The 22772-nt window shown below is 44.3% G+C and overlaps 1 protein-coding gene across 1 annotated transcript in view; it reads right to left on the bottom strand.

Annotated features, from left to right (window-relative positions):
• Nucleotides 1-22772, bottom strand: part of POLA1 (DNA polymerase alpha 1, catalytic subunit) — a 1417985-nt gene that overhangs the window by 1106709 nt on the left and 288504 nt on the right. Inside the window, exon 19 of the mRNA XM_053705268.1 lies at nt 4264-4439. Within this exon, the coding sequence (XP_053561243.1) occupies nt 4264-4439 (176 nt within the window). The remainder of the gene's footprint in view (nt 1-4263; nt 4440-22772) is intronic.

The raw sequence follows: 22772 nt of genomic DNA, 5'->3' as shown, positions 1-22772 counted from the left end.
TTCTGCCTATGCTTTGGGAAAGCCCCTAAAGAATAAGGTGTCTAAAACAGTGCCTGCCGATATTATTATATCAAAATACCCAGAATAAATGATTCCTCAAGGCTAAATAAGTGTTAATATCAATCGATTTAGCCCAAAAAAAGTCTACAGTCTAAATAAGCCCTTGTGAAGCCCTTATTTACAATCGTAATAAACATGGCTTACCGGATCCCATAGGGAAAATGACAGCTTCCAGCATTACATCGTCTTGTTAGAATGTGTCATACCTCAAGCAGCAAGGGACTGCAAACTGTTCCCCCAACTGAAGTTAATTGCTCTCAACAGTCCTGTGTGGAACAGCCATGGATTTTAGTTACGGTTGCTAAAATCATTTTCCTCATACAAACAGAATTCTTCATCTCTTTTCTGTTTCTGAGTAAATAGTACGTACCAGCACTATTTGAAAATAACAAACTCTTGATTGAATAATGAAAAACTACAGTTAAACACTAAAAAACTCTAAGCCATCTCCGTGGAGATGTTGCCTGTACAACGGCAAAGAGAATGACTGGGGTAGGCGGAGCCTAGGAGGGATCATGTGACCAGCTTTGCTGGGCTCTTTGCCATTTCCTGTTGGGGAAGAGAATATCCCACAAGTAAGGATGACGCCGTGGACCGGACACACCTATGTTGGAGAAATATAAGCGTTTTTATCACAGTCAAGCACAGTCTCACAGGTCTGCTGTGAGTGATTACCTCCCTCAAAACTAGTTTTGAAGATCCCTGAGCTCTGTGGAGACGTCCTGGATCATGCAGGGAGAAAAAGACAGACAGTGACTGAATTTCTGATGCGTAGTAAAAGCGCCAAAATAGGCCCCTCCCACTCACACTACAACAGTGAGGGAAGCTCAGTAAACTGTTTTAATTTAAAACAAACGACAGCCATGTGGAAAATAAAGCCCAAAACAATTTTCACCAAGTACCTCAGATAATTAAACGTTTTAACATGCCAGTAAACGTTTAAAATCTAATATATGAAATGTCATTAAAAAGCCTGCTGCTAGTCGCTCACACTGCAAGTTAGGCTAAAAATTATATGCATACAGTATTTTCCCAGTGAAGTGCCATTCCCCAGAAATACTTAAGTGTAAACATATATACATATCAGCCTGATACCAGTTGCTACTACTGCATTTAAGGCTGTACTTACATTATATCGGTATTAGCAGTATTTTCTCAGTCAATTCCATTCCTTAGAAAATAATATACTGCAACATACCTCTTTGCAGGTGAACCTGCCCGCTGTCCCCTGATCTGAAGTTACCTTACTCCTCAGAATGGCCGAGAACAGCAAACGGATCTTAGTTACGTCCGCTAAGATCATATACAAAAACTCAGGTAGATTCTTCTTCAAATTCTGCCTGAGAAGGAAACAACATACTCTGGTGCCGTTTAAAATAACAAACTTTTGATTGAAGATATAAAAAACTAAGTTTAATCACCACAGTCCTCTCACACATCCTATCTATTAGTTGGGTGCAAGAGAATGACTGGGTGTGACGTAGAGGGGAGGAGCTATATAGCAGCTCTGCTTGGGTGATCCTCTTGCACTTCCTGTTGGGGAGGAGTTAATATCCCATAAGTAATGATGACCCGTGGACTGACTACACTTAACAGGAGAAATCTTACCCGTAACTGGCTTCTGAGCCAGTGTTAGGTTTGTCCTTAGAGACAACCTCCAAGGAGGAAGAGATGACATCTTCACTAGTTCTGCATACCAGGTCATGCAAGGCCATACAGAAGCTATTAGAAATACTGCTCTCTCCAGTTTGATAAGAGTAATGACTCGTTGAAAGAGAGCAAACAGAGCAAACGTATCCTAAACTGAAATCCCAAAGAACTGCAGAGACGCCATCAGATCCAACTCCGGCAGCCCCCATTAGAGTGTTAACCTGAACACCACCTTCGGTTGGAGAGTCAACTTCCAGTATGGAAGGTCTGTCTGTTCATGAAGTCCGCTTCCTAGTTGTCCACTCCTGGAATGTGGATGGTAGATAGACAGCCACCAAGGTGACACTGTCTGACTGGAACCTGATAAACCGGACTAAGCCAAGCTCTCAACTCCAAGATGTTGATGGGGAGAGCAGACTACTCTTGAGTCCAAAGTCCTTCCCCCTTTAATGTGTCCCCGACAGCTCCCAAGCCCAGGAGGCTGGCTTCTACAGTCACAATCCCCCAGGAAAGGCTCCGGAAATATGCACCCAGAGACAGATACTTCAGAGAAAACCACCACGGGAAAGAGTCTCTTAAAGCTGAACTAGATCTATACTCAATGAGATCTGACTGGGCACTGATCCATTGACTGAGCATGCATAACTGCAGAGCTCTCAAATGGACTCGAGAACAGGGATGATGTCCATTGAACCATCAGACCAATTACCTCCATGCATTGAGCTATTGAAAAGTAAAGGGAAAATCAGCAGCAGCTGGATTCAAACTCCCATCCCTCTGGTTACAAAATGGCTAAACTATCTACTGGATCACTAGAGCTTGCTCTTAGAACAGTAGACTGTAGAGATAAGTAAGAGAGAATCTATTATCAGAGGTCAGACAATCAAAGATTTCTTCCTATCTATGAGAATATTCCTAAGATTCCAAAAAACAAATTTAAAAAAAATAACACCCTTGTAGATGGAACAAGGGAACTCTTCCCCAGATACGCTTCCCATTTATGGGAACAAAAAAGACAAAATCTCTTGAAAAAGAGTTTGCTCGAAGGAGGATGACACCTGAACCATATATCATCCAGAAGGGCATCCTTGCAATTGCCCAAGACCTGAGAGAGTCTTTCTAGGATGACGAATCTCAGCTTCGGCACCCCTTAGAGAAGATCCCGGATAATGGGAATAATAATATACAAATATATTCCAAATGTGGCCACGGTTGTCACATGTCTTGGCCACATTGGATATTGAACCTGCATCTGCAGTGTCATAAAGCCTAGGCTGTGTCACTAAGGGCTAGATTTAGCAAAGCTGAGGCGTACGCCTCAGCTCGCCTGTGGCGGGCGAAATTACCCGCAGGTAATCACCATTGAACACAAGTGCAATTTGCACTTGCGTGCAATCCCGCCCCCTGCCCGCGCACAGCCAATAAGGCTCGGGCAGGAGCTGTCAATCTCCTCGGTCAGACTCAACCACAGAGATTGAATTTTGCCACCTTAGAGGTGGCGAAGAGGTTAGGGAAGGTTAGGAAAGCGGCGGTCTGGTGACCGCTGCTTGTTAAAATTACGGCGAGCAAGTGAGAACTTGCAGCTGTAGGGCTTTGATAAATCGAGCCCTAAGCCACAGGTAGGCTTCTCAGTTAACCAATATGTCAGCCACCATGCCCCACAGGCTAGCACAGCAAGTCTAATTAGACAAGGCATCGCTCTAGATGAACAAATAAACCTCCAGGTTCTTATTCATGGATCTGCAAAGGAACAGCTATCCTATATAGGGATCAAAGTTCTCTGAGCCACAGTAGAAATGTTCTCTTCTACTTAAGGCACCGTGTATTTTTAATGGAGTCAGCAACAGGAAAGCCCTTTAAAGGGACACTGAACCCAATATTTTTCTTTTGTGATTCAGATAGAGCATGCAATTTTAAACAACTTTCAAATTTACGCCTATTATCAAACTTTCTTTATTCTCTTGGTATCTATTTGAAATGCAAGAATTAAGTTCAGATGCCGGCCCATTTTTGAACAACCTGGGTTGTTCTTGCTGATTGGTGGGTAAATTCCCCCACCAATAAACAAGCTCTGTCCAGGGTCTGAACCAAAAAAATAGCTGAGATGTCTTTCAAATAAAGATAGCAAGAGAACGAAGAATAATTGATAATAGGAGTCAATTAGAAAGCTGCTTAAAATTGCATGCTCTATCTGAATCACGAAAGAAAAAATTTGGGTTGTGTCCCTTTAAGGACAAGAGACCAGGAGAAAGGTATCCCTAGCTTCTCTTCTAAAATATGTATTCTCATTAAGAGGGACAGATGTTCCTTAAGAGCCAATAATCATATGTTCTATAAACAGATATTTGTTCCCAACAGTAATTGAGGACGTTTTGGACTCACCATATCTTAGGAAAGAAATACACAATTTGACAAAATAATTTACTTTGACTCTGTAAAACAGTGAAACAATTTCTTAAACATTCTGAGTATTTTAAGACATACAGCATAGAATACCACAGTTTTTCAAATGAAAATCGCATTCCTCCTTTATCATTTAACAGAATAGTTTACCTGTACGAATTGCGGATGTTTTCAGGAGGGATGACAATTCTTTCTGTTTTCAGTATCTGATTTACCAGCTCAGACAAATTATAGCTTTTACATCGAATTAACTCCTTTGCAGAAATTTCAATATCACAAATTATCCGACCACAGGCTGCGTTTCTTTCTGCAAAACCACTTCGACCCTTTAATAAAAAAAAATGATAAATAATTATTTAATATAATTATAAAGTGTGTGTGTGTGTATATATATATATATATATATATATATATATATATATATATATATATATATATATATATATATATATATTTATACCTGTAACTACCTAGCACTGATTAATTGGAACACACAATTGGTTTGGTGAGCCCATTAAGCCTTGCACTTCATAGACAGGTGCAGCCAATCATGAGAAAAGGTATTTAAGGTGGCCAATTGCAAATTGGTGTTCTCTTTGACTCTCCTCTGAAGATTGGCAACATGGGGCCTCAAAACAACTCTCAAATGACCAGAAAGATTGTTCAACATTATGGTTTAGGGGAAGGCTACAAAAAGCTATTGCAGAGATTTAAGCGGTCAGTGTCTACTGTGAGGAAAATAGTGAGGAAATGGATTACCACAGGCACAGTTCTTGTTAAGACCAGAAGTAAAATATTGAAGAGGCAAATGCAAAGGATGGTGAGAATGGTCAAAAACAGCCCACAAACCAACTCCAAAGACCTACAACATCATCTTGCTGCAGATGGTGTCATTGTGCATCGTTCAACAATTCAGCGTATGGGAGAGAAATGCGGAAGAAGCCATTTCTGCACACACGCCACAAACAGTCGCTTGAGGTATGCAAACGCACATTTGGAAAAGCCAGCTTCATTTTGGAAAAAGGTGCTGTGGACTGATGAAACAAAGACTGAGTTATTTGGTCATAACAAGGGGTGTTATGCATGGCGGCAAAAGAACACAGCGTTTCAAGACAAACACTTGCTAGCCACAGTAAAAACAGAATTTATGTTTACCTGATAAATTTCTTTCTCCTACGGTGTATCCGGTCCACGGCTTCATCCTTACTTGTGGGATATTCTCAATCCCTACAGGAAGTGGCAAAGAGAGCACACAGCAGAGCTGTCCATAAAGCTCCCCTCAGGCTCCGCCCACCCAGTCATTCGACCGACGGTTAGGAGAAAAAGGAGAACCATAGGGTGCAGTGGTGTCTGTAGTTTACAAAAAATAAATTTAAACCTGACCAAAATGAAAGGGCGGGCCGTGGACCGGATACACCGTAGGAGAAAGAAATTTATCAGGTAAACATAAATTCTGTTTTCTCCTACATTGGTGTATCCGGCCCACGGCTTCATCCTTACTTGTGGGAACCAATACCAAAGCTTTAGGACACGGATGAAGGGAGGGAACAAGTCAGGTAACCTAAACGGAAGGCACCACTGCTTGCAAAACCTTTCTCCCAAAAATAGCCTCCGAAGAAGCAAAAGTATCGAATTTGTAAAATTTGGCAAACGTATGCAGTGAAGACCAAGTCGCTGCCTTACAAATCTGTTCAACAGAAGCCTCATTCTTGAAAGCCCATGTGGAAGCCACAGCTCTAGTAGAGTGAGCTGTAATTCGTTCAGGAGGCTGCCTTCCAGCAGTCTCATAAGCCAACCAGATGATGCTTTTCAGCCAGAAAGACAGAGAGGTCGCAGTCGCCTTTTGACCTCTCCTCTTGCCAGAATAGACGACAAACAAGGACGATGTTTGTCTGAAGTCCTTAGTTGCTTTTAGATAAAACTTGAAAGCACGAACCACATCAAGATTGTGTAACAGACGTTCCTTGTTAGAAACTGGATTAGGACACAGAGAAGGAACAACTATTTCCTGGTTGATATTCTTATTGGAAACCACTTTTGGAAGAAAACCAGGTTTGGTACGTAAAACGACATTATCTGTATGAAACACCAGATAGGGTGAATTACACTGCAAAGCAGACAATTCAGAAACTCTTCTAGCAGAAGAAATAGCTACTAAAAACAAAACTTTCCAAGATAGTAACTTAATATCTATGGAATGTAGAGGTTCAAACGGAACCCCTTGAAGAACTGAAAGAACTAAATTTAGACTCCATGGAGGAGCCACAGGTCTGTAGACAGGCATGATTCTGACTAAAGCCTGTACAAACGCCTGAATATCTGGCATGGCTGCCAGACGCTTGTGTAACAAAACAGACAGAGCAGATATCTGTCCTTTTAAGGAACTAGCTGACAATCCTTTCTCCAATCCTTCTTGGAGAAAAGATAGTATCCTTGGAATCCTAATCTTACTCCATGAGTAACCCTTGGATTCGCACCCGCAAAGATATTTCCACCATATCTTATGGTAAATTTTGCTGGTGACAGGCTTTCTAGCCTGGATCAGAGTATCTATAACTGATTCCGAAAACCCACGCTTAGCTAGAATTAAGCGTTCAATCTCCAAGCAGTCAGTTGCAGAGAAATTAGGTTTGGATGTTCGAATGGACATTGAATTAGAAGGTCCTGCCTCAAAGGCAGCTTCCATGGTGGAACCGATGACATATTCACCAGGTCTGCATACCAAGTCCTGAGTGGCCACGCAGGAGCTATCAGAGTTACTGAAGCCTTCTCCTGTTTGATCCTGGCTACTAGCCGGGGGAGAAGGGGAAACGGTGGAAAGACATAAGCTAGATTGAACGACCAAGGCGCTACTAAGGCATCTACCAATGTCGCCTTGGGATCCCTGGACCTGGACCCGTAACGTGGAACTTTGGAGTTCTGACGTGACGCCATCAGATCCAGATCTAGAGTGCCCCATAGCTGGGTCAGCTGAGCAAAAACCTCCGGGTGGAGTTCCCACTCCCCCGGATTGGAAAGTCTGACGACTCAGATAATCCTCTTCCCAGTTGTCCACTCCTGGGATGTGAATTGCTGATAGATGGCAGGAGTGATCCTCTGCCCATTTGATGATCTTGGATACCTCCCTCATCGCCAGGGAACTCTTTTTTCCCCCCTGATTGATGTACGCTACAGTCGTCATGTTGTCCGACTGAAATCTTATGAATTTGGCCTCCGCTAGTTGAGGCCATGCCTGGAGCGCATTGAATATCGCTCAATTCCAAAATGTTTATCGGGAGAAGAGATTCTTCCCGAGACCATAGACCCTGAGCCTTCAGGGACTCCCAGACCGCGCCCCAGCCTAAGAGGCTGGCGTCGGTCGTGACAATGATCCACTCCGGTCTTCGGAAACTCATTCCCTGAGACAGGTGATCCTGAGACAACCACCAGAGGAGTGAGTCTCTGGTTTGCTGGTCCATCTGAATCTGGGGAGACAAATCTGCATAATCCCCATTCCATTGTTTGAGCATGCACAGTTGCAATGGTCTTAAATGAATTCGAGCAAAGGGAACCACGTCCATTGCCGCAACCATTAGTCCTATTACCTCCATGCACTGAGCTATGGAGGGTTGAGGAATGGATTGAAGAACTCGACAAGTGTTCAAAAGTTTTAATTTCCTGACCTCTGTCAGAAAGATTTTCATTTCTACCGAGTCTATTATTGTTCCCAGGAAGGGAACCCTTGTGAACGGGGACAGAGAACTTTTTTCTATGTTCACCTTCCACCCGTGAGACCTTAGAAAGGCTAGAACAATGTCCGTATGAGCCCTTGCTTTGTGAAAGGACGACGTCTGTATTAAAATGTTGTCTAGGTAAGGGGCTACTGCAATGCCCCTTGGCCTTAACACCGCTAGAAGGGACCCTAGCACCTTTGTGAAAATTCTGGGAGCAGTGGCCAATCCGAAGGGAAGAGCCACGAACTGGTAATGCTTGTCCAGAAAGGCGAACCTCAGAAACTGATGGTGATCTTTGTGGATAGAAATATGCAGGTACGCATCCTTTAAGTCCACGGTAGTCATATATTGACCCTCCTGGATCATTGGTAAAATTGTCCGAATGGTTTCCATTTTGAATGATGGAACTCTGAGGAATTTGTTTAGGATCTTTAAGTCCAGGATTGGCCTGAAAGTTCCTTCCTTTTTGGGAACTACAAACAGGTTTGAGTAAAATCCCAGTCCTTGTTCTGCTGTTGGAACTGGGTGTATCACTCCCATTTTTAAAAGGTCTTCTACGCAATGTAAGAATGCCTGTCTCTTTATCTGGTGTAAAGATAAGCGAGACATGTGGAACCTTCCCCTTGGAGGAAGGTCCTTGAATTCTAGAAGATACCCCTGAGAAACAATTTCTAGTGCCCAGGGGTCCGGGAACATCTCTTGCCCAGGCCTGAGCAAAGAGAGAAAGTCTGCCCCCTACTAGATCCGGTCCCGGATCGGGGGCTACCCCTTCATGCTGTCTTGGTAGCAGCAGCAGGCTTTTTGGCCTGTTTACCCTTTTTCCAGCCTTGCAATGGTTTCCATGCTGGTTTGGGCTGGGGTGTGTTACCCTCTTGCCTAGTGGCTGTAGGAGGTAGAAGCCGGTCCGTTCCTGAAATTGCGAAAGGAACGAAAATTAGACTTACTTTTAGCTTTGAAAGGTCTATCCTGTTGAAGGGCATGGCCCTTTCCCCCAGTGATATCTGAAATAATTTCTTTCAACTCTGGCCCGAATAGGGTCTTACCCTTGAAAGGAATATTAAGCAATTTTGTTTTGGACAACACATCCGCCGACCACGGTTTTAGCCAAAGCGCTCTATGCGCCACTATTGCGAAAGCAGAATTTTTTGCCGCTAATTTAGCTAACTGAAAAGCGGTATCTGTAATGAAAGAATTAGCCAACTTCAGGGCGTGAATTCTATCCATGACTTCATCATAAGAAGTCTCCTTCTGGAGCGAGTTTTCTAATTCCTCAAACCAAAAGGCAGCTGCAGTGGTTACAGGAATAATGCAAGAAATTGGTTGAAGAAGAAAACCTTGTTGAACAAAAATTTTCTTAAGTAAACCTTCTAATTTTTTATCCATAGGATCTTTGAAAGCGCAACTGTCTTCTATTGGTATAGTTGTGCGCTTAGCTAGTGTTGAAACTGCCCCCTCTACCTTAGGGACCGTCTGCCACGCGTCCCTTCTAGCGTCAAGAATGGGGAACATCTAAGAAAAATGGCTTACCTATCCCAGAGGGGATTGCTGACAGTCTTCTAGCATTACTAGGTCTTGTTAGAAAAATGACTGATCATACCTGAAGCAGATAAGCCTGCAAACTGTTCCCCCCAACTGAAGTTCTCTGGTTCAACAGTCCTGCGTGGGAACAGCAATGGATTTTAGTTACTGGTGCTAAAATCATATTCCTCTCGGCAGAAATCTTCATCACTTTCAGCTGCAGAGTAAATAGTACAAGCCGGCACTATTTTAAAATAAACTCTTGATAGAAGAATAAAAAACTACAACTAAACACCACATACTCTTTACCACCCCCGTGGAGATGCTACTAGTTAGAGCGGCAAAGAGAATGACTGGGTGGGCGGAGCCTGAGGGGAGCTATATGGACAGCTCTGCTGTGTGCTCTCTTTGCCACTTCCTGTAGGGATTGAGAATATCCCACAAGTAAGGATGAAGCCGTGGACCGGATACACCAATGTAGGAGAAAACAGAATTTATGTTTACCTGATAAATTTCTTTCTCCTACGGTGTATCCGGTCCACGGCTTCATCCTTACTTGTGGGATATTCTCATTCCCTACAGGAAGAGAGCACACAGCAGAGCTGTCCATATAGTTCCCCCTCTGGCTCCGCCCCCCAGTCATTCGACCGACGGTTAGGAGAAAAAGGAGAACCATAGGGTGCAGTGGTGACTGTAGTGTACAAAAATAAAAATTTAAACCTGACCAAATGCCAGGGCGGGCCGTGGACCGGATACACCGTAGGAGAAAGAAATTTATCAGGTAAACATAAATTCTGTTTTCTCCTACATTGGTGTATCCGGTCCACGGCTTCATCCTTACTTGTGGGAACAAATACCAAAGCTTTAGGACACGGATGAAGGGAAGGAACAAGTCAGGTAACCTAAAGGGAAGGCACCACTGCTTGCAAAACCTTTCTCCCAAAAATAGCCTCCGAAGAAACAAAAGTATCGAATTTGTAAAATTTGGCAAATGTATGCAGTGAAGACCAAGTCGCTGCCTTCGGATGATGCTTTTCAGCCAGAAGGAAAGAGAGGTAACAGTCGCTTTCTGACCTCTCCTCTTACCAGAATAGACAACAAACAAGGACGATGTTTGTCTGAAATCTTAGTTGCTTTTAAATAGAATTTTAAAGCACGAACCACATCAAGATTGTGTAACAGCCGTTCCTTCTTAGAAACTGGGTTAGGACACAGAGAAGGAACAACTATTTCCTGGTTAATATTCTTATTGGAAACCACTTTTGGAAGGAAACCAGGTTTGGTACGCAAAACAACCTTATCTGTATGGAACACCAAATAGGGTGAATTACACTGCAAAGCAGACAACTCAGAAACTCTTCGAGCAGAAGATATAGCTACCAAAAACAAAACTTTCCAAGATAATAACTTAATATCTATGGAATGTAAAGGTTCAAACGGAACCCCTTGAAGAACTGAAAGAACTAAATTGAGACTCCATGGAGGAGCCACAGGTCTATAGACAGGCTTGATTCTGACTAAAGCCTGTGCAAACGCTTGAACGTCTGGTACTTCTGCCAGACGCTTGTGTAACAGGATAGACAGAGCAGATATCTGTCCTTTTAAGGAACTAGCTTAGCTGACAAACCTTTCTCCAATCCTTCTTGGAGAAAAGACAATATCCTTGGAATCCTAATCTTATTCCATGAGTAACCCTTGGATTCGCACCAACAAAGCTATTTCCGCCATATCTTATGGTAAATTTTCCTGGTGACAGGCTTTCTAACCTGGATCAGGGTATCTATACTGAATCCGAAAACCCTGTTCGAATGGACCTTGAATTAGAAGGTCCTATCCTCAAAGATAGCTTCCATGGCGGAACCGATGACATATTCACCATGTCTGCATACCAAGTCCTGCTTGTCACGCAGGAGCTATCAGAATTACCGAAGCCTTCTACTGTTCGATTACTAGCCGGGGGAGAAGGGGAAACGGTGGAAAGACATAAGCTAGATTGAACGACCAAGGCGCTACTAAGGCATCTACCAATGTCGCCTTGGGATCCCTGGATCTGGACCCGTAACGTGGAACTTTGGAGTTCTGACGTGATGCCATCAGATCCAGATCTGGAATGCCCCCTAGTTGAGTTAACTGGGCAAAAACCTCCGGGTGGAGTTCCCACTCCCCCGGATGGAAAGTCTGACGACTCAGATAATTTGCTTCCCAGTTGTCCACTCCTGGGATGTGAATTGCTGATAGATGGCAGGAATGATCCTCTGCCCATTTGATGAATTTGGATACCTCCCTCATCGCCAGGGAACTCTTTGTTCCCCCCTGATGATTGATGTAAGCTACAGTCGTCATGTTGTCCGACTGAAATCTGATGAATTTGGTCTCCGCTAGTTGAGGCCATGCCTGGAGCGCATTGAATATCGCTCTCAATTCCAAAATGTTTATCGGGAGAAGAGATTCTTCCCGAGACCATAGATCCTGAGCCCTCAGGGACTCCCAGACTGTGCCCCAGCCTAGGAGGCTGGCGTCGGTCGTGACAATGATCCACTCCGGTCTGCGGAAACTCATTCCCTGAGACAGGTGATCCAGAGACAACCAGCAGAGGAGTGAGTCTCTGGTTTTCTGGTCCATTTGAATTTGGGAAGACAAATCTGCATAATCCCCATTCCACTGTTTGAGCATGCACAGTTGCAATGGTCTTAAATGATTTCGAGCAAATGGAACCACGTCCATTGCTGCGACCATGAGTCCTATTACCTCCATGCATTGAGCTATGGAGGGTTGAGGAATGGATTGAAGAACTCGACAAGTGTTCAGAAGTTTTAACTTCCTGACCTCTGTCAGAAAGATTTTCATTTCTACTGAGTCTATTATTGTTCCCAGGAAGGGAACCCTTGTGAACGGGGACAGAGAACTTTTTTCTATGTTCACCTTCCACCCGTGAGACCTTAGAAAGGTTAGGACAATGTCTGAATGAGTCTTCACTTTGTGAAAGGACGACGCTTGTATTAACATGTCGTCTAGGTAAGGTGCTACTGCAATGCCCTTGGCCTTAGCAACGCTAGAAGGGACCCTAGCACCCTTGTGAAAATTCTGATAATGCTTGTCCAAAGAGGCGAACCTCAGGAACTGAAGGTAATCTTTGTGGATCGGAACATGCAGATACGCATCCTTTAAGTCCACGGTAGTCATATATTGACCATCCTGGAACATTCTTAAAATTGTCCGAATGGTTCCATTTTGAATTTTTTCTAAAAAAAATTAAGTCCAGAATTGGCCTGAAAGTTCCTTTTTTTTTTTTGTTGGGAACTACAAACAGGTTTGAGTAAAAACCCAGTCCTCGCTCTGCTGTCGGAACTGGGTGTATCACTCCCATTTTTAAAAGGTCCTGTACGCAAAGTAAGAATGCCTGTCTCCTTATCTGTCTAAAGATAAGTGAGCCATGTGGAACCTTCCCCTTGGGGAAAGGTCTTTGAACTCTAGAAGGTACCCCTGAGAGACAATTTCTAGTGCCAAGGGGTCCGGAACATCTCTTGCCCAAGCCTGAGCAAAGAGAGAAAGTCTGCCCCCTACTAGATCCGGTCCCGGATCGGGGGCTACCCTTTCATGCTGTCTTGGCAGCAGCAGCAGGCTTCTTGGCCTGTTTACCCTTGTTCCAGCCCTCGAAAGGTTTCCATGTTGGCTTGGGCTAGTAAGCTTTACCCTCTTGCTTAGTAGCGGTAGAGGTTGAAGCAGGTTCGTTCCTGAAGTTGCGAAAGGAACGAAAATTGGCCTTGTTTTTTAGCCTTGAAGGCTCTACCTTGTGGAAGGGCATGGCCCTTTCCCAGAGATATCTGAAATAATCTCTTTCAACTCTGGCCCGAATAGGGTCTTACCCTTGAAAGGAATATTAAGCAATTTTGTTTTGGACGACACATAAGCCGACCATGATTTTAGCCAAAGCGCTCTGCGCGCCACGATGGCAAAACCAGAATTTTTCGCCGCTAGTTTAGCTACTTGCAAAGCGGCATCTGTGATGAAAGAATTAGCCAGCTTTAGGGCGTGAATTCTATCCATGACTTCGACATAAGCAGTCTCCTTCTGGAGAGAGTTTTCCAGTTCCTCAAACTAAAAGCCGCTGCAGTAGTTACAGGAATAATGCAGGAAATTGGTCGAAGAAGGAAACCTTGTAGAACAAATATTCCCTTAAGTAAACCTTCTAATTTTTTGAAAGCGCAACTGTCTTCTAATGGTATAGTCGTGCGCTTAGTTAGCGTTGAAACTGCCCCCTCTACCTTGGGGACCGTCTGCCACGCGTCCCTTCTAGGGTCAACAATTGGGAACATTTTCTAAAATATAGGAGGGGGAACAAAAGGTACACCTGGCTTCTCCCACTCCTTAGACACGATATCCGCCATCTTAGGTATCTGAAACGCATCAGTGTGTACTGGGACCTCTAGGAACTTGTCCATTTTACACAATTTTTCTGGGATCCCCAAAGGATCACACAATCATCAAGTGCAGCTAGAACCTCCTTAAGTAGGGCGCGGAGGTGTTCTAGCTTAAATTTAAATGTTAAAGTATCAGGCTCTGCCTGCTGAGAAACTTTTCCTGTCAGAAATGTCTCCCTCAGACAGGCCCTCCCTCACCGCCAAGTCAGATTGATGTGAGGGCACTACAGATAAATTATCCTCTGCGTCTGCTTGCTCATTGTCTGTGTTTAAAACTGAGCAATCACGCTTCCTAGGAAAAGCTGGCAGTTTGGATAAAAAAAATGCTAATTGTTGCATAGTAATCGCAATTGGTGCGCCAGATATACTGGGCATCGCCTGCGCGGGCATAGCTGGTGTTGACACAGAAGGAGACGAAAGCAAGCTATCTTCACTACCTTCAGCTAAAGAATCATCTTGGGCTATATTTTTAAGTGTGATTGTACTGTCCTTAAGCTGTTTGGACGCTATGGCACACTTCACACATAAATTTAATGGGGGAACCACCTTGGCCTTTAGACATACAGAACATAGGCTATCTGAAGATTCAGACATGTTTGACAGACTTAAACAGAACTACAATGCAATAAAAATTATTTTTGACAAAAACGTTACTGTCTCTTTAAATAATAAAAGTGCACACATTATTATTGAAACATCAAAAAACCATGAAAGAAACATCCCACAGAGCCTTAATGCTTTGAAAAGATTGCACACAAATTTTCAGACCAATTAACCCCTTAATGCCCGAACCGGAGCTAATAACAGTTATTAACCAGTTAACACACTACAGTACTAGCCACAGCTTCTCCTGTGGCCATTTACCTTCCTTAGGGATTATTTTAGTAGGAAATAAGCCTCTCTGGAGTCTTTTGTGATGCCCCACATGAAGCTGCATGGATTGCCTAGGCAAAAACAACTGCACAATTTAGGCCTGAAAATGAGGCCTCATCCCTCTTCATTCCAGAGTGGAGGGGCCTTTCTGACTAAATTTAGGTGTCCAAATAAGTGCCAGGCCGAAATTAAACCCTAAAAGTGTTTTAAAATCTGAAAAACACCTTATTTATAGAGAAAAACATGCTAAAAAGCAATCGATTTTAAAGCCCACAATAGTGTCAACCAGCATAGAGCCCTAAATATAAGCCATCATTTTATACAGAGTCTAAGAAAAAGTGGCTTACCTATCCCAGAGGGAATTTCTGACAGTCTTCTAGCATTACATGGTCTTGTTAGAAATATGACTGATCATACCTGATGCAGTTAAGCCTGCAAAATGTTCCCCCCAACTGATGTTCTCTGGTTTCAACAGTCCTGCGTGGGAACAGCAATGGATTTTAGTTACTGGTGCTAAAATCATACTCCTCTTTTAACAGAAATCTTCTTCACTTTCTGTTGTAGAGTAAATAGTACAAACCGGCACTATTTTAAAATAACAAACTCTTGATAGAAGAAATAAAAATCTACAACTAACACCACATACTCTTTACCACCCCCGTGGAGATGCTACTTGTTCAGAGCGGCAAAGAGAATTACTGGGGGGCGGAGCCAGAGGGGGAACTATATGGACAGCTCTGCTGTGTGCTCTCTTTGCCACTTCCTGTAGGGAATGAGAATATCCCACAAGGATGAAGCCGTGGACCGGATACACCAATGTAGGAGAAATTTAGTTTATGTTCCATCATGCTGTGGGGCTGTGTGACCAGTGCCAGTACTGGGAATCTTGTTAAAGTTGAGAGTCTCATGGATTCCACTCAGTATCAGCACATACTTGAGAATAATGTTGAGGAATCAGTCACAAAGTGGAAGTTACGCCAGAGCTGGATATTTTAACAAGAAAAAGACCCAAAACACTGCTCAAAATCTACTCTGGCATTTATGCAGAGGAACAAGTACAATGTTCTGGAATGGCCATCCCAGTCCCCAGACCTGAATATCATTTAAAATCTGTGGGGTAATTTGAAGAGGGCTGTCCATGCTCGGCAACCATCAAACCTAACTGAACTGGAGATGTTTTGCAAGGAGGAATGGCCAACTTAAGGGCCTTGATCCTATCCTGGATTTCTTCTAGGGGAGTGCCTGTCCAAATAGAATCAGACAACGCATTAAACCAGTATGCTGCCGCACTAGTGACAGTAGCAATACAAACCGCAGGTTGCCATTGTAAACCCTGGTGTACATACATTTTCTTGAGCAACAACTAACTTCATATCCATAGGATCCTTAAAGGAACAACTATCTTCTATGGAATAGTTGTTCTCTTGGCTAGCGTGGAAATTGCCCCGTCTGCCAAAACTCCTTGATAGAGTCTGCTATAGGAAACATCTTCTTAAATATAGGGGATGGAGAAAAAGGGATACCCGGTCTCTCCCATTCCTTAGCAATAATCTCTGTAGCCCTATCTGGTACAGGAAATACCTCCACCATGGAAGGCACGTCAAAATACTTGTTTAGTTTACTAGACTTCTTAGGATTGACTACGACGATAGTGTCGAAGTCATCCAGGGTAGCTAAAACCTCCTTAAGTTACAAATGGAGGTGTTCAAGCTTAAACCTAAAAGAAACAACTTCAGTATCAGCTAAAGGTATTACACTGAGTCTGAGATTTGCCCCTCAGATGCTACCAAAATATCCTCCTCTTCAGGTTTCTGGGAAGGAACATTCAGAATAGCCACTACTGTGTCAGCAACCTTATTCACTGATTGATTACATTTCCTCTAGCGCTTTCCCTGCAGCATGGGAAAAGCAGAAACTCGTCAGATACTGCTGATGACATTAGGGAAGCAATGTCTTGCAAGGTAACTCCAGTTGGGATCATAGAGGAAGCGCAGGGCACTGGCTGTATGGACACTAAATTTTGGGACGCTTGAGGAGAAAGCTGCGGCATATTTCGAACATTTTAGAAAACTCCTGAACAACATCCACCTTAGACAATGTTGGCTCAGGAAAACGTCTATCCCTGTAATGTAAAATGAACACAATACATGAGGAACAGAAAGGGATTGGTGTTTCTACATTAGGATCAAAACACAACATATGTAACATCTTCCAGGGTTTCTTAGTCCATCTTTAATCACCAATAAACAAACAGGGAAAATGATATTTTATTTAGAAAATTTCCCCCAAAAAAAGAAACGTTACTGTCTCTTTAAATTTTAAACTAAAAAATAACTGCTTTATTTTTCTTTTATTTAACAAAACAAAAAGGCCCCCAAAAAAAACACTCCAGACAACTCTACACCTCAGCTTTTGCCTTGCTGAGGTGCTTACCTGCCTGCCTGCTAACGGAGTGTACTACTCTGTAGGTAATCCGGACTCAACTCTTTACTAATTACGGTCTGGTAACCGCAATGCTGCTAAACCTGTGACACAGCTGTTTTCCCCACTACAGAACTCAGGAAGTGAGACAGGGTAAAAAAAGCGCGCAATAGAAGCAGCCGCCGTACCTAACTCCGCCCATCGTGGGTGTAACCACATGAAACTCTCGTTCGGCTAAATGTATTACCACAGCCGTCGGGAGTAAAGTAAAAAAACATAATTTATGCTTACCTGATAAATTTATTTCTCTTGTGGTGTATCCAGTCCACGGATCATCCATTACTTGTGGGATATTCTCCTTCCCAACAGGAAGTTGCAAGAGGATCACCCACAGCAGAGCTGCTATATAGCTCCTCCCCTAACTGCCATATCCAGTCATTCGACCGAAAACGAGCAGAGAAAGGAGAAACCATAGGGTGCAGTGGTGACTGTAGTTTAAAATTAAAAAATACCTGCCTTAAAATGACAGGGCGGGCCGTGGACTGGATACACCACTAGAGAAAGAAATTTATCAGATAAGCATAAATTATGTTTTCTCTTGTAAGGTGTATCCAATCCACGGATCATCCATTACTTGTGGGATACCAATACCAAAGCTAAAGTACACGGATGAAGGGAGGGACAAGGCAGGTACCACTGCCTGTAAAACCTTTCTCCCAAAAATAGCCTCTGAAGAAGATTGTGTAATAGACGTTCCTTCTTTGAAGAAGGATTATTACACAAAGACGGAACAACAATCTCTTGATTGATATTCTTATTAGATACCACCTTAGGTAAAAGCCCAGGTTTGGTACGCAGAACTACCTTATCTGCATGGAAGATCAGATAAGGAGAATCACATTGTAAGGCAGATAACTCGGAAACTCTACGAGCCGAGGAAATGGCTACCAAAAAAAGAACTTTCCAAGATAAAAGTCTGATATCTATGGAATGAAGAGGTTCAAACGGAACCCCCTGAAGAACTTTAAGAACCAAATTTAAACTCCAAGGCGGAGCAACAGGTTTAAACACAGGCTTGATTCTAACTAAAGCCTGACAAAATGCCTGAACGTCTGAAACATCCGCCAGACGCTTGTGCAAAAGAATAGACAGCACAGAAATCTGTCCCTTTAAGGAACTAGCTGACAATCCTTTCTCCAATCCTTCTTGGAGAAAAGATAATATCCTGGGAAACCTGACCTTACTCCATGAGTAGCCCTTGGATTCACACCAATAAAGATATTTACGCCATATTTTATGATAGATTTTCCTGGTGACAGGCTTTCGTGCCTGAATTAAGGTATCAATGACTGACTCGGAGAAACCAGACTTTGATAAAATCAAGCGTTCAATCTCCAGGCAGTCAGCCTCAGAGAAATTAGATTTGGATGGTTGAAAGGACCTTGAAGTAGAAGGTCCTGTCTCAGTGGCAGAGTCCATGGTGGAAAGGATGACATGTCCACCAGATCTGCATACCAAGTCCTGCATGGCCACGCAGGCGCTATCAAGATCACCGATGCTCTCTCCTGCTTGATTTTGGCAATCAGACGAGGGAGCAGAGGAAACGGTGGCAGCACATAAGCCAGGTTGAAGGACCAAGGCGCTGCTAGAGCATCTATCAGCGGCGTTGCCTTGGGGTCCCTGGACCTGGATCCGTAAAAAGGAAGCTTGGCGTTCTGGCGAGACGCCATGAGATCCAGTTCTGGTTTGCCCCAACGATGAGTCAATTGTGCAAACACCTCCGGATGGAGCTCCCACTCCCCCGGATGAAAAGTCTGTCGACTTAGAAAATCCGCCTCCCAGTTCTCTACACCTGGGATATGGATAGCTGATAGGTGGCAAGAGTGAATCTCTGCCCAGCGAATTATCTTTGAGACTTCTAACATCGCTAGGGAACTCCTTGTTCCCCCTTGATGGTTGATGTAAGCCACAGTCGTGATGTTGTCCGACTGAAATCTGATGAACCTCATTGTCGCTAGCTGAGGCCAAGTCTGAAGAGCATTGAATATCGCTCTCAGTTCCAGAATATTTATTGGAAGGAGTGACTCCTCCTGAGTCCACGATCCCTGAGCCTTCAGGGAGTTCCAGACTGCACCCCAACCTAGAAGGCTGGCATCTGTCGTTACAATTGTCCAATCTGGCCTGCAAAAGGTCATGCCTTTGGACAGATGGACCCGAGATAGCCACCAGAGAAGAGAATCCCTGGTCTCTTGATCCAGATTTAGTAGAGGGGACAAATCTGTGTAATCCCCATTCCACTGACTGAGCATGCAGAGTTGCAGCGGTCTGAGATGTAGGCGTGCAAAGAGCACTATGTCCATTGCCGCTACCATTAAGCCGATTACTTCCATGCACTGAGCCACCGAAGGGCGAGGAATGGAATAAAGAATACGGCAGGAATTTAGAAGTTTTGATAACCTGGACTCAGTCAGGTAAATTTTCATTTCTACAGAATCTATCAGAGTCCCTAGGAAGGAAACTCTTGTGAGGGAGGATAGAGAACTCTTTTCCTCATTCACCTTCCACCCATGCGACCTCAGAAATGCCAACACTATGTCCGTGTAAGACTTGGCAATTTGGAAGTTTGATGCCTGAATCAGGATGTTGTCTAAATAAGGGGCCACTGCTATGCCCCACGGCCTTAGGACCGCCAGAAGCGACCCCAGAACCTTCGTAAAAATTCTTGGGGCTGTAGTTAACCCAAAGGGAAGAGCTACAAACAGGTAATGCCTGTCTAGGAAGGCAAAACTGAGAAACCGATGATGATCTTTGTGTATCGGAATGTGAAGATAAGCATCCTTTAAATCCACTGTAGTCATGTATTGGACCCTCCTGGATCATAGGTAGGATGGTACGAATAGTCTCCATCTTGAATGATGGAACTCTGAGGAATTTGTTTAAGATCTTTAGATCCAAAATTGGTCTGAAGGTTCCCTCTTTTTTGGGAACCACAGATTTGAGTAAAATCCCTGTCCCTGTTCCTCCTTTGGAACTGGATGGATCACTCCCATAACTAGGAGGTCTTGTACACAGTGTAAGAATGCCTCTCTCTTTATCTGGTTTGCAGATAATTGTGAAAGGTGAAATCTCCCTTTTGAGAGGGAAGCCTTGAAGTCCAGAAGATATCCCTGGAATATAATTTCCAACGCCCAGGGATCCTGGACATCTCTTGCCCACGCCTGGGCGAAGAGCGAAAGTCTGCCCCTTACTAGATCCGTTACCGGATAGGGGGCCGTTAATTCATGCTGTCTTAGAGGCAGCTCCAGGCTTTTTGGCCTGCTTACCTTTGTTCCAGGTCTGGTTAGGTCTCCAGACCGTCTTGGACTGAGCAAAAGTTCCCTCTTGTTTTGCATTAGAGGAAGTTGATGCCGCACTTGCCTTGAAGTTTCGAAAGGCACGAAAATTAGACTGTTTGGCCCTTGATTTTGACCTATCCTGAGGAAGGGCATGACCTTTTCCTCCAGTGATATCAGCAATAATCTCCTTCAAACCAGGCCCGAATAGGGTCTGCCCCTTGAAGGGAATGTTAAGCAGCTTAGACTTTGAAGTAACGTCAGCTGACCATGATTTAAGCCATAGCGCTCTGTGCGCCTGGATAGCAAAACCAGAATTCTTAGCCGTAAGTTTAGTCAAATGAACAATGGCATCAGAAACAAAAGAATTGGCTAGCTTAAGTGCTCTAAGCTTGTCAATTATGTCATCCAATGGAGTCACTACCTGTAAAGCCTCTTCCAGAGACTCAAACCAGAACGCCGCAGCAGCAGTGACAGGCGCAATGCATGCAAGGGGCTGTAGGATAAAACTTTGTTGAATAAACATTTTCTTAAGGTAACCCTCTAACTTTTTATCCATTGGATCTAAGAAAGCACAACTGTCCTCGACATGGATAGTAGTACGCTTAGCAAGTGTAGAAACTGCTCTCTCCAACTTAGGGACCGTTTGCCATAAGTCCCGTGTGGCGGCATCTATTGGAAACATTTTCTTAAAAATAGGAGGGGGAGGGGGGCGGAGCTAGCTACCAACAGGAGCAGACGTGTTAAAGGAGAGCTCCTGAAGTTAGAGTACTAGAAGTGGAATTTAAACCACATAAATACTTTTATTTGGGTGCTACTTTGACCCAGCATATTTCAATTTACTAGCCCTTCATTACCAAAGAGAAAAAGAGGACATCTGCAAATATTTACCGGTCCGTTTGGGCCCGCAATACCGCGGCTGCTGTTTGCCTCACTTAAGTCCATTCTACCAGCTCCGGAGGGTCGGGGATCCTCTCCGGAGCAGAAGACTCTTACCATACTAACGGCTGAGAGGCTGCTCGAGACGCTGCACATGTGATTGGGGATCCGGTTGCTATACCAGCCGCTCCGCTCTGTCGAGGCCTCGAGAGGGAGTAGAATACGGGTTTGCACAGACTGCCTTCATAAGTGGCTACCGGACACCCCATTGACCAAGCCCCACAGCCTCCAACTTAGCACCCGGCATCTGGGGGCCTCAAGAACCGGAGAGAATTTGGGCGCGAAGATCCGCCATCTTGGGGAAGGCCTCCCTCTACCGCCGCGCTGCGACCTGTGCTGGAGCACAGAGCGGTGAACGAACTACCTGCCGGCTGCTGCCTATACCTGTTCTAGACCTCCTGGTCGCACGGAGGTTCCTGCAGTCTCATCCGCTGATCCCCAGGGCACTAGAGTTACAGACAACGTGGGTGCGGCCGGAGGGGAGGCCTCCTAATCTAAGCTGACCTGCGACTGTAAGCTCCGGTATAAGCTCTGGAGGGTCGGGGCCTGATATACTGAAGGCTGGTGCAAGATAGGAGGACACATTGGGAAGCAACAAGGTGAGACTGTTTGTTCCCTGTCCCTGGGTCCCTAAGATAACGTTCCCAAGATAGTGCTCAGTTAACCAGGAGGCCATTGTGGGTCTGAGCTGCCCCTGACAGGGTGAGGCCTACTTACTTGAGGCCTTCTTTAAATTTAGCTGGGGGCACCGCATCCCTCGGACATCCATGGGGCCCTAGGGGGAAAGCACCCCACGCACTTAGCTGCCAATTACATTAGGAAATAAACTACATCTGGGACCACCCTTCTCATGTAGGGAACCTGGATTTGGGCCCTACCCCTGGTTATTCATATCTATCAGGCTTTAATAGCTGTAATTGGAACTGCCTCGCATTCCCAGAGGGACACGCATCTACCTTCTGGAGCACAGTGCACTGCATTATTAAAACTGTGTTTGCCCTGTATATCCAGATTACATTGTGTGACTTCTTGCTAACTCTCAATTGGGTCCCCTGAAGCACATTACAACTAAACAAGGCTGCTGCGCCAGCTCAGGTGTCCCTGAATCTACATTCAGGGTGTAGTGTCTTTCTTTTGGTTAACTTGCACTTTTCCTTTCCAGGTTCTCTACCCCCTTTTATATTCTGGCTGCTGCGACAGCTTATGTGCATGGGGGTCCCTGCTCACAGGTGAAGTGTTGTTTTGCTTTTCTGCTTTAACTGCTTTTCTAACCATTTACTTCCCACAGGTCATTGCTATAAAAATTATTCTGGTTGGAACTTAAATAAGTGTTTACTAAAGTGACAACTCCTCAAGGCTCTCCCTTTCCGGCCTAGCTAGTCTGGGCTGGTCACTTCCACTTCCCTTTTTCCCTTCCTTAGTGTCGTACCCCCTTTCCCCGA

This window comes from Bombina bombina, chromosome 3, assembly GCF_027579735.1.
Source record: "Bombina bombina isolate aBomBom1 chromosome 3, aBomBom1.pri, whole genome shotgun sequence".
NCBI classification, from domain to species: Eukaryota; Metazoa; Chordata; class Amphibia; order Anura; family Bombinatoridae; genus Bombina; species Bombina bombina.
The sequence above is the reverse complement of the archived record's forward strand: the minus strand, read 5'-3'. Positions and strand labels throughout refer to the sequence as shown.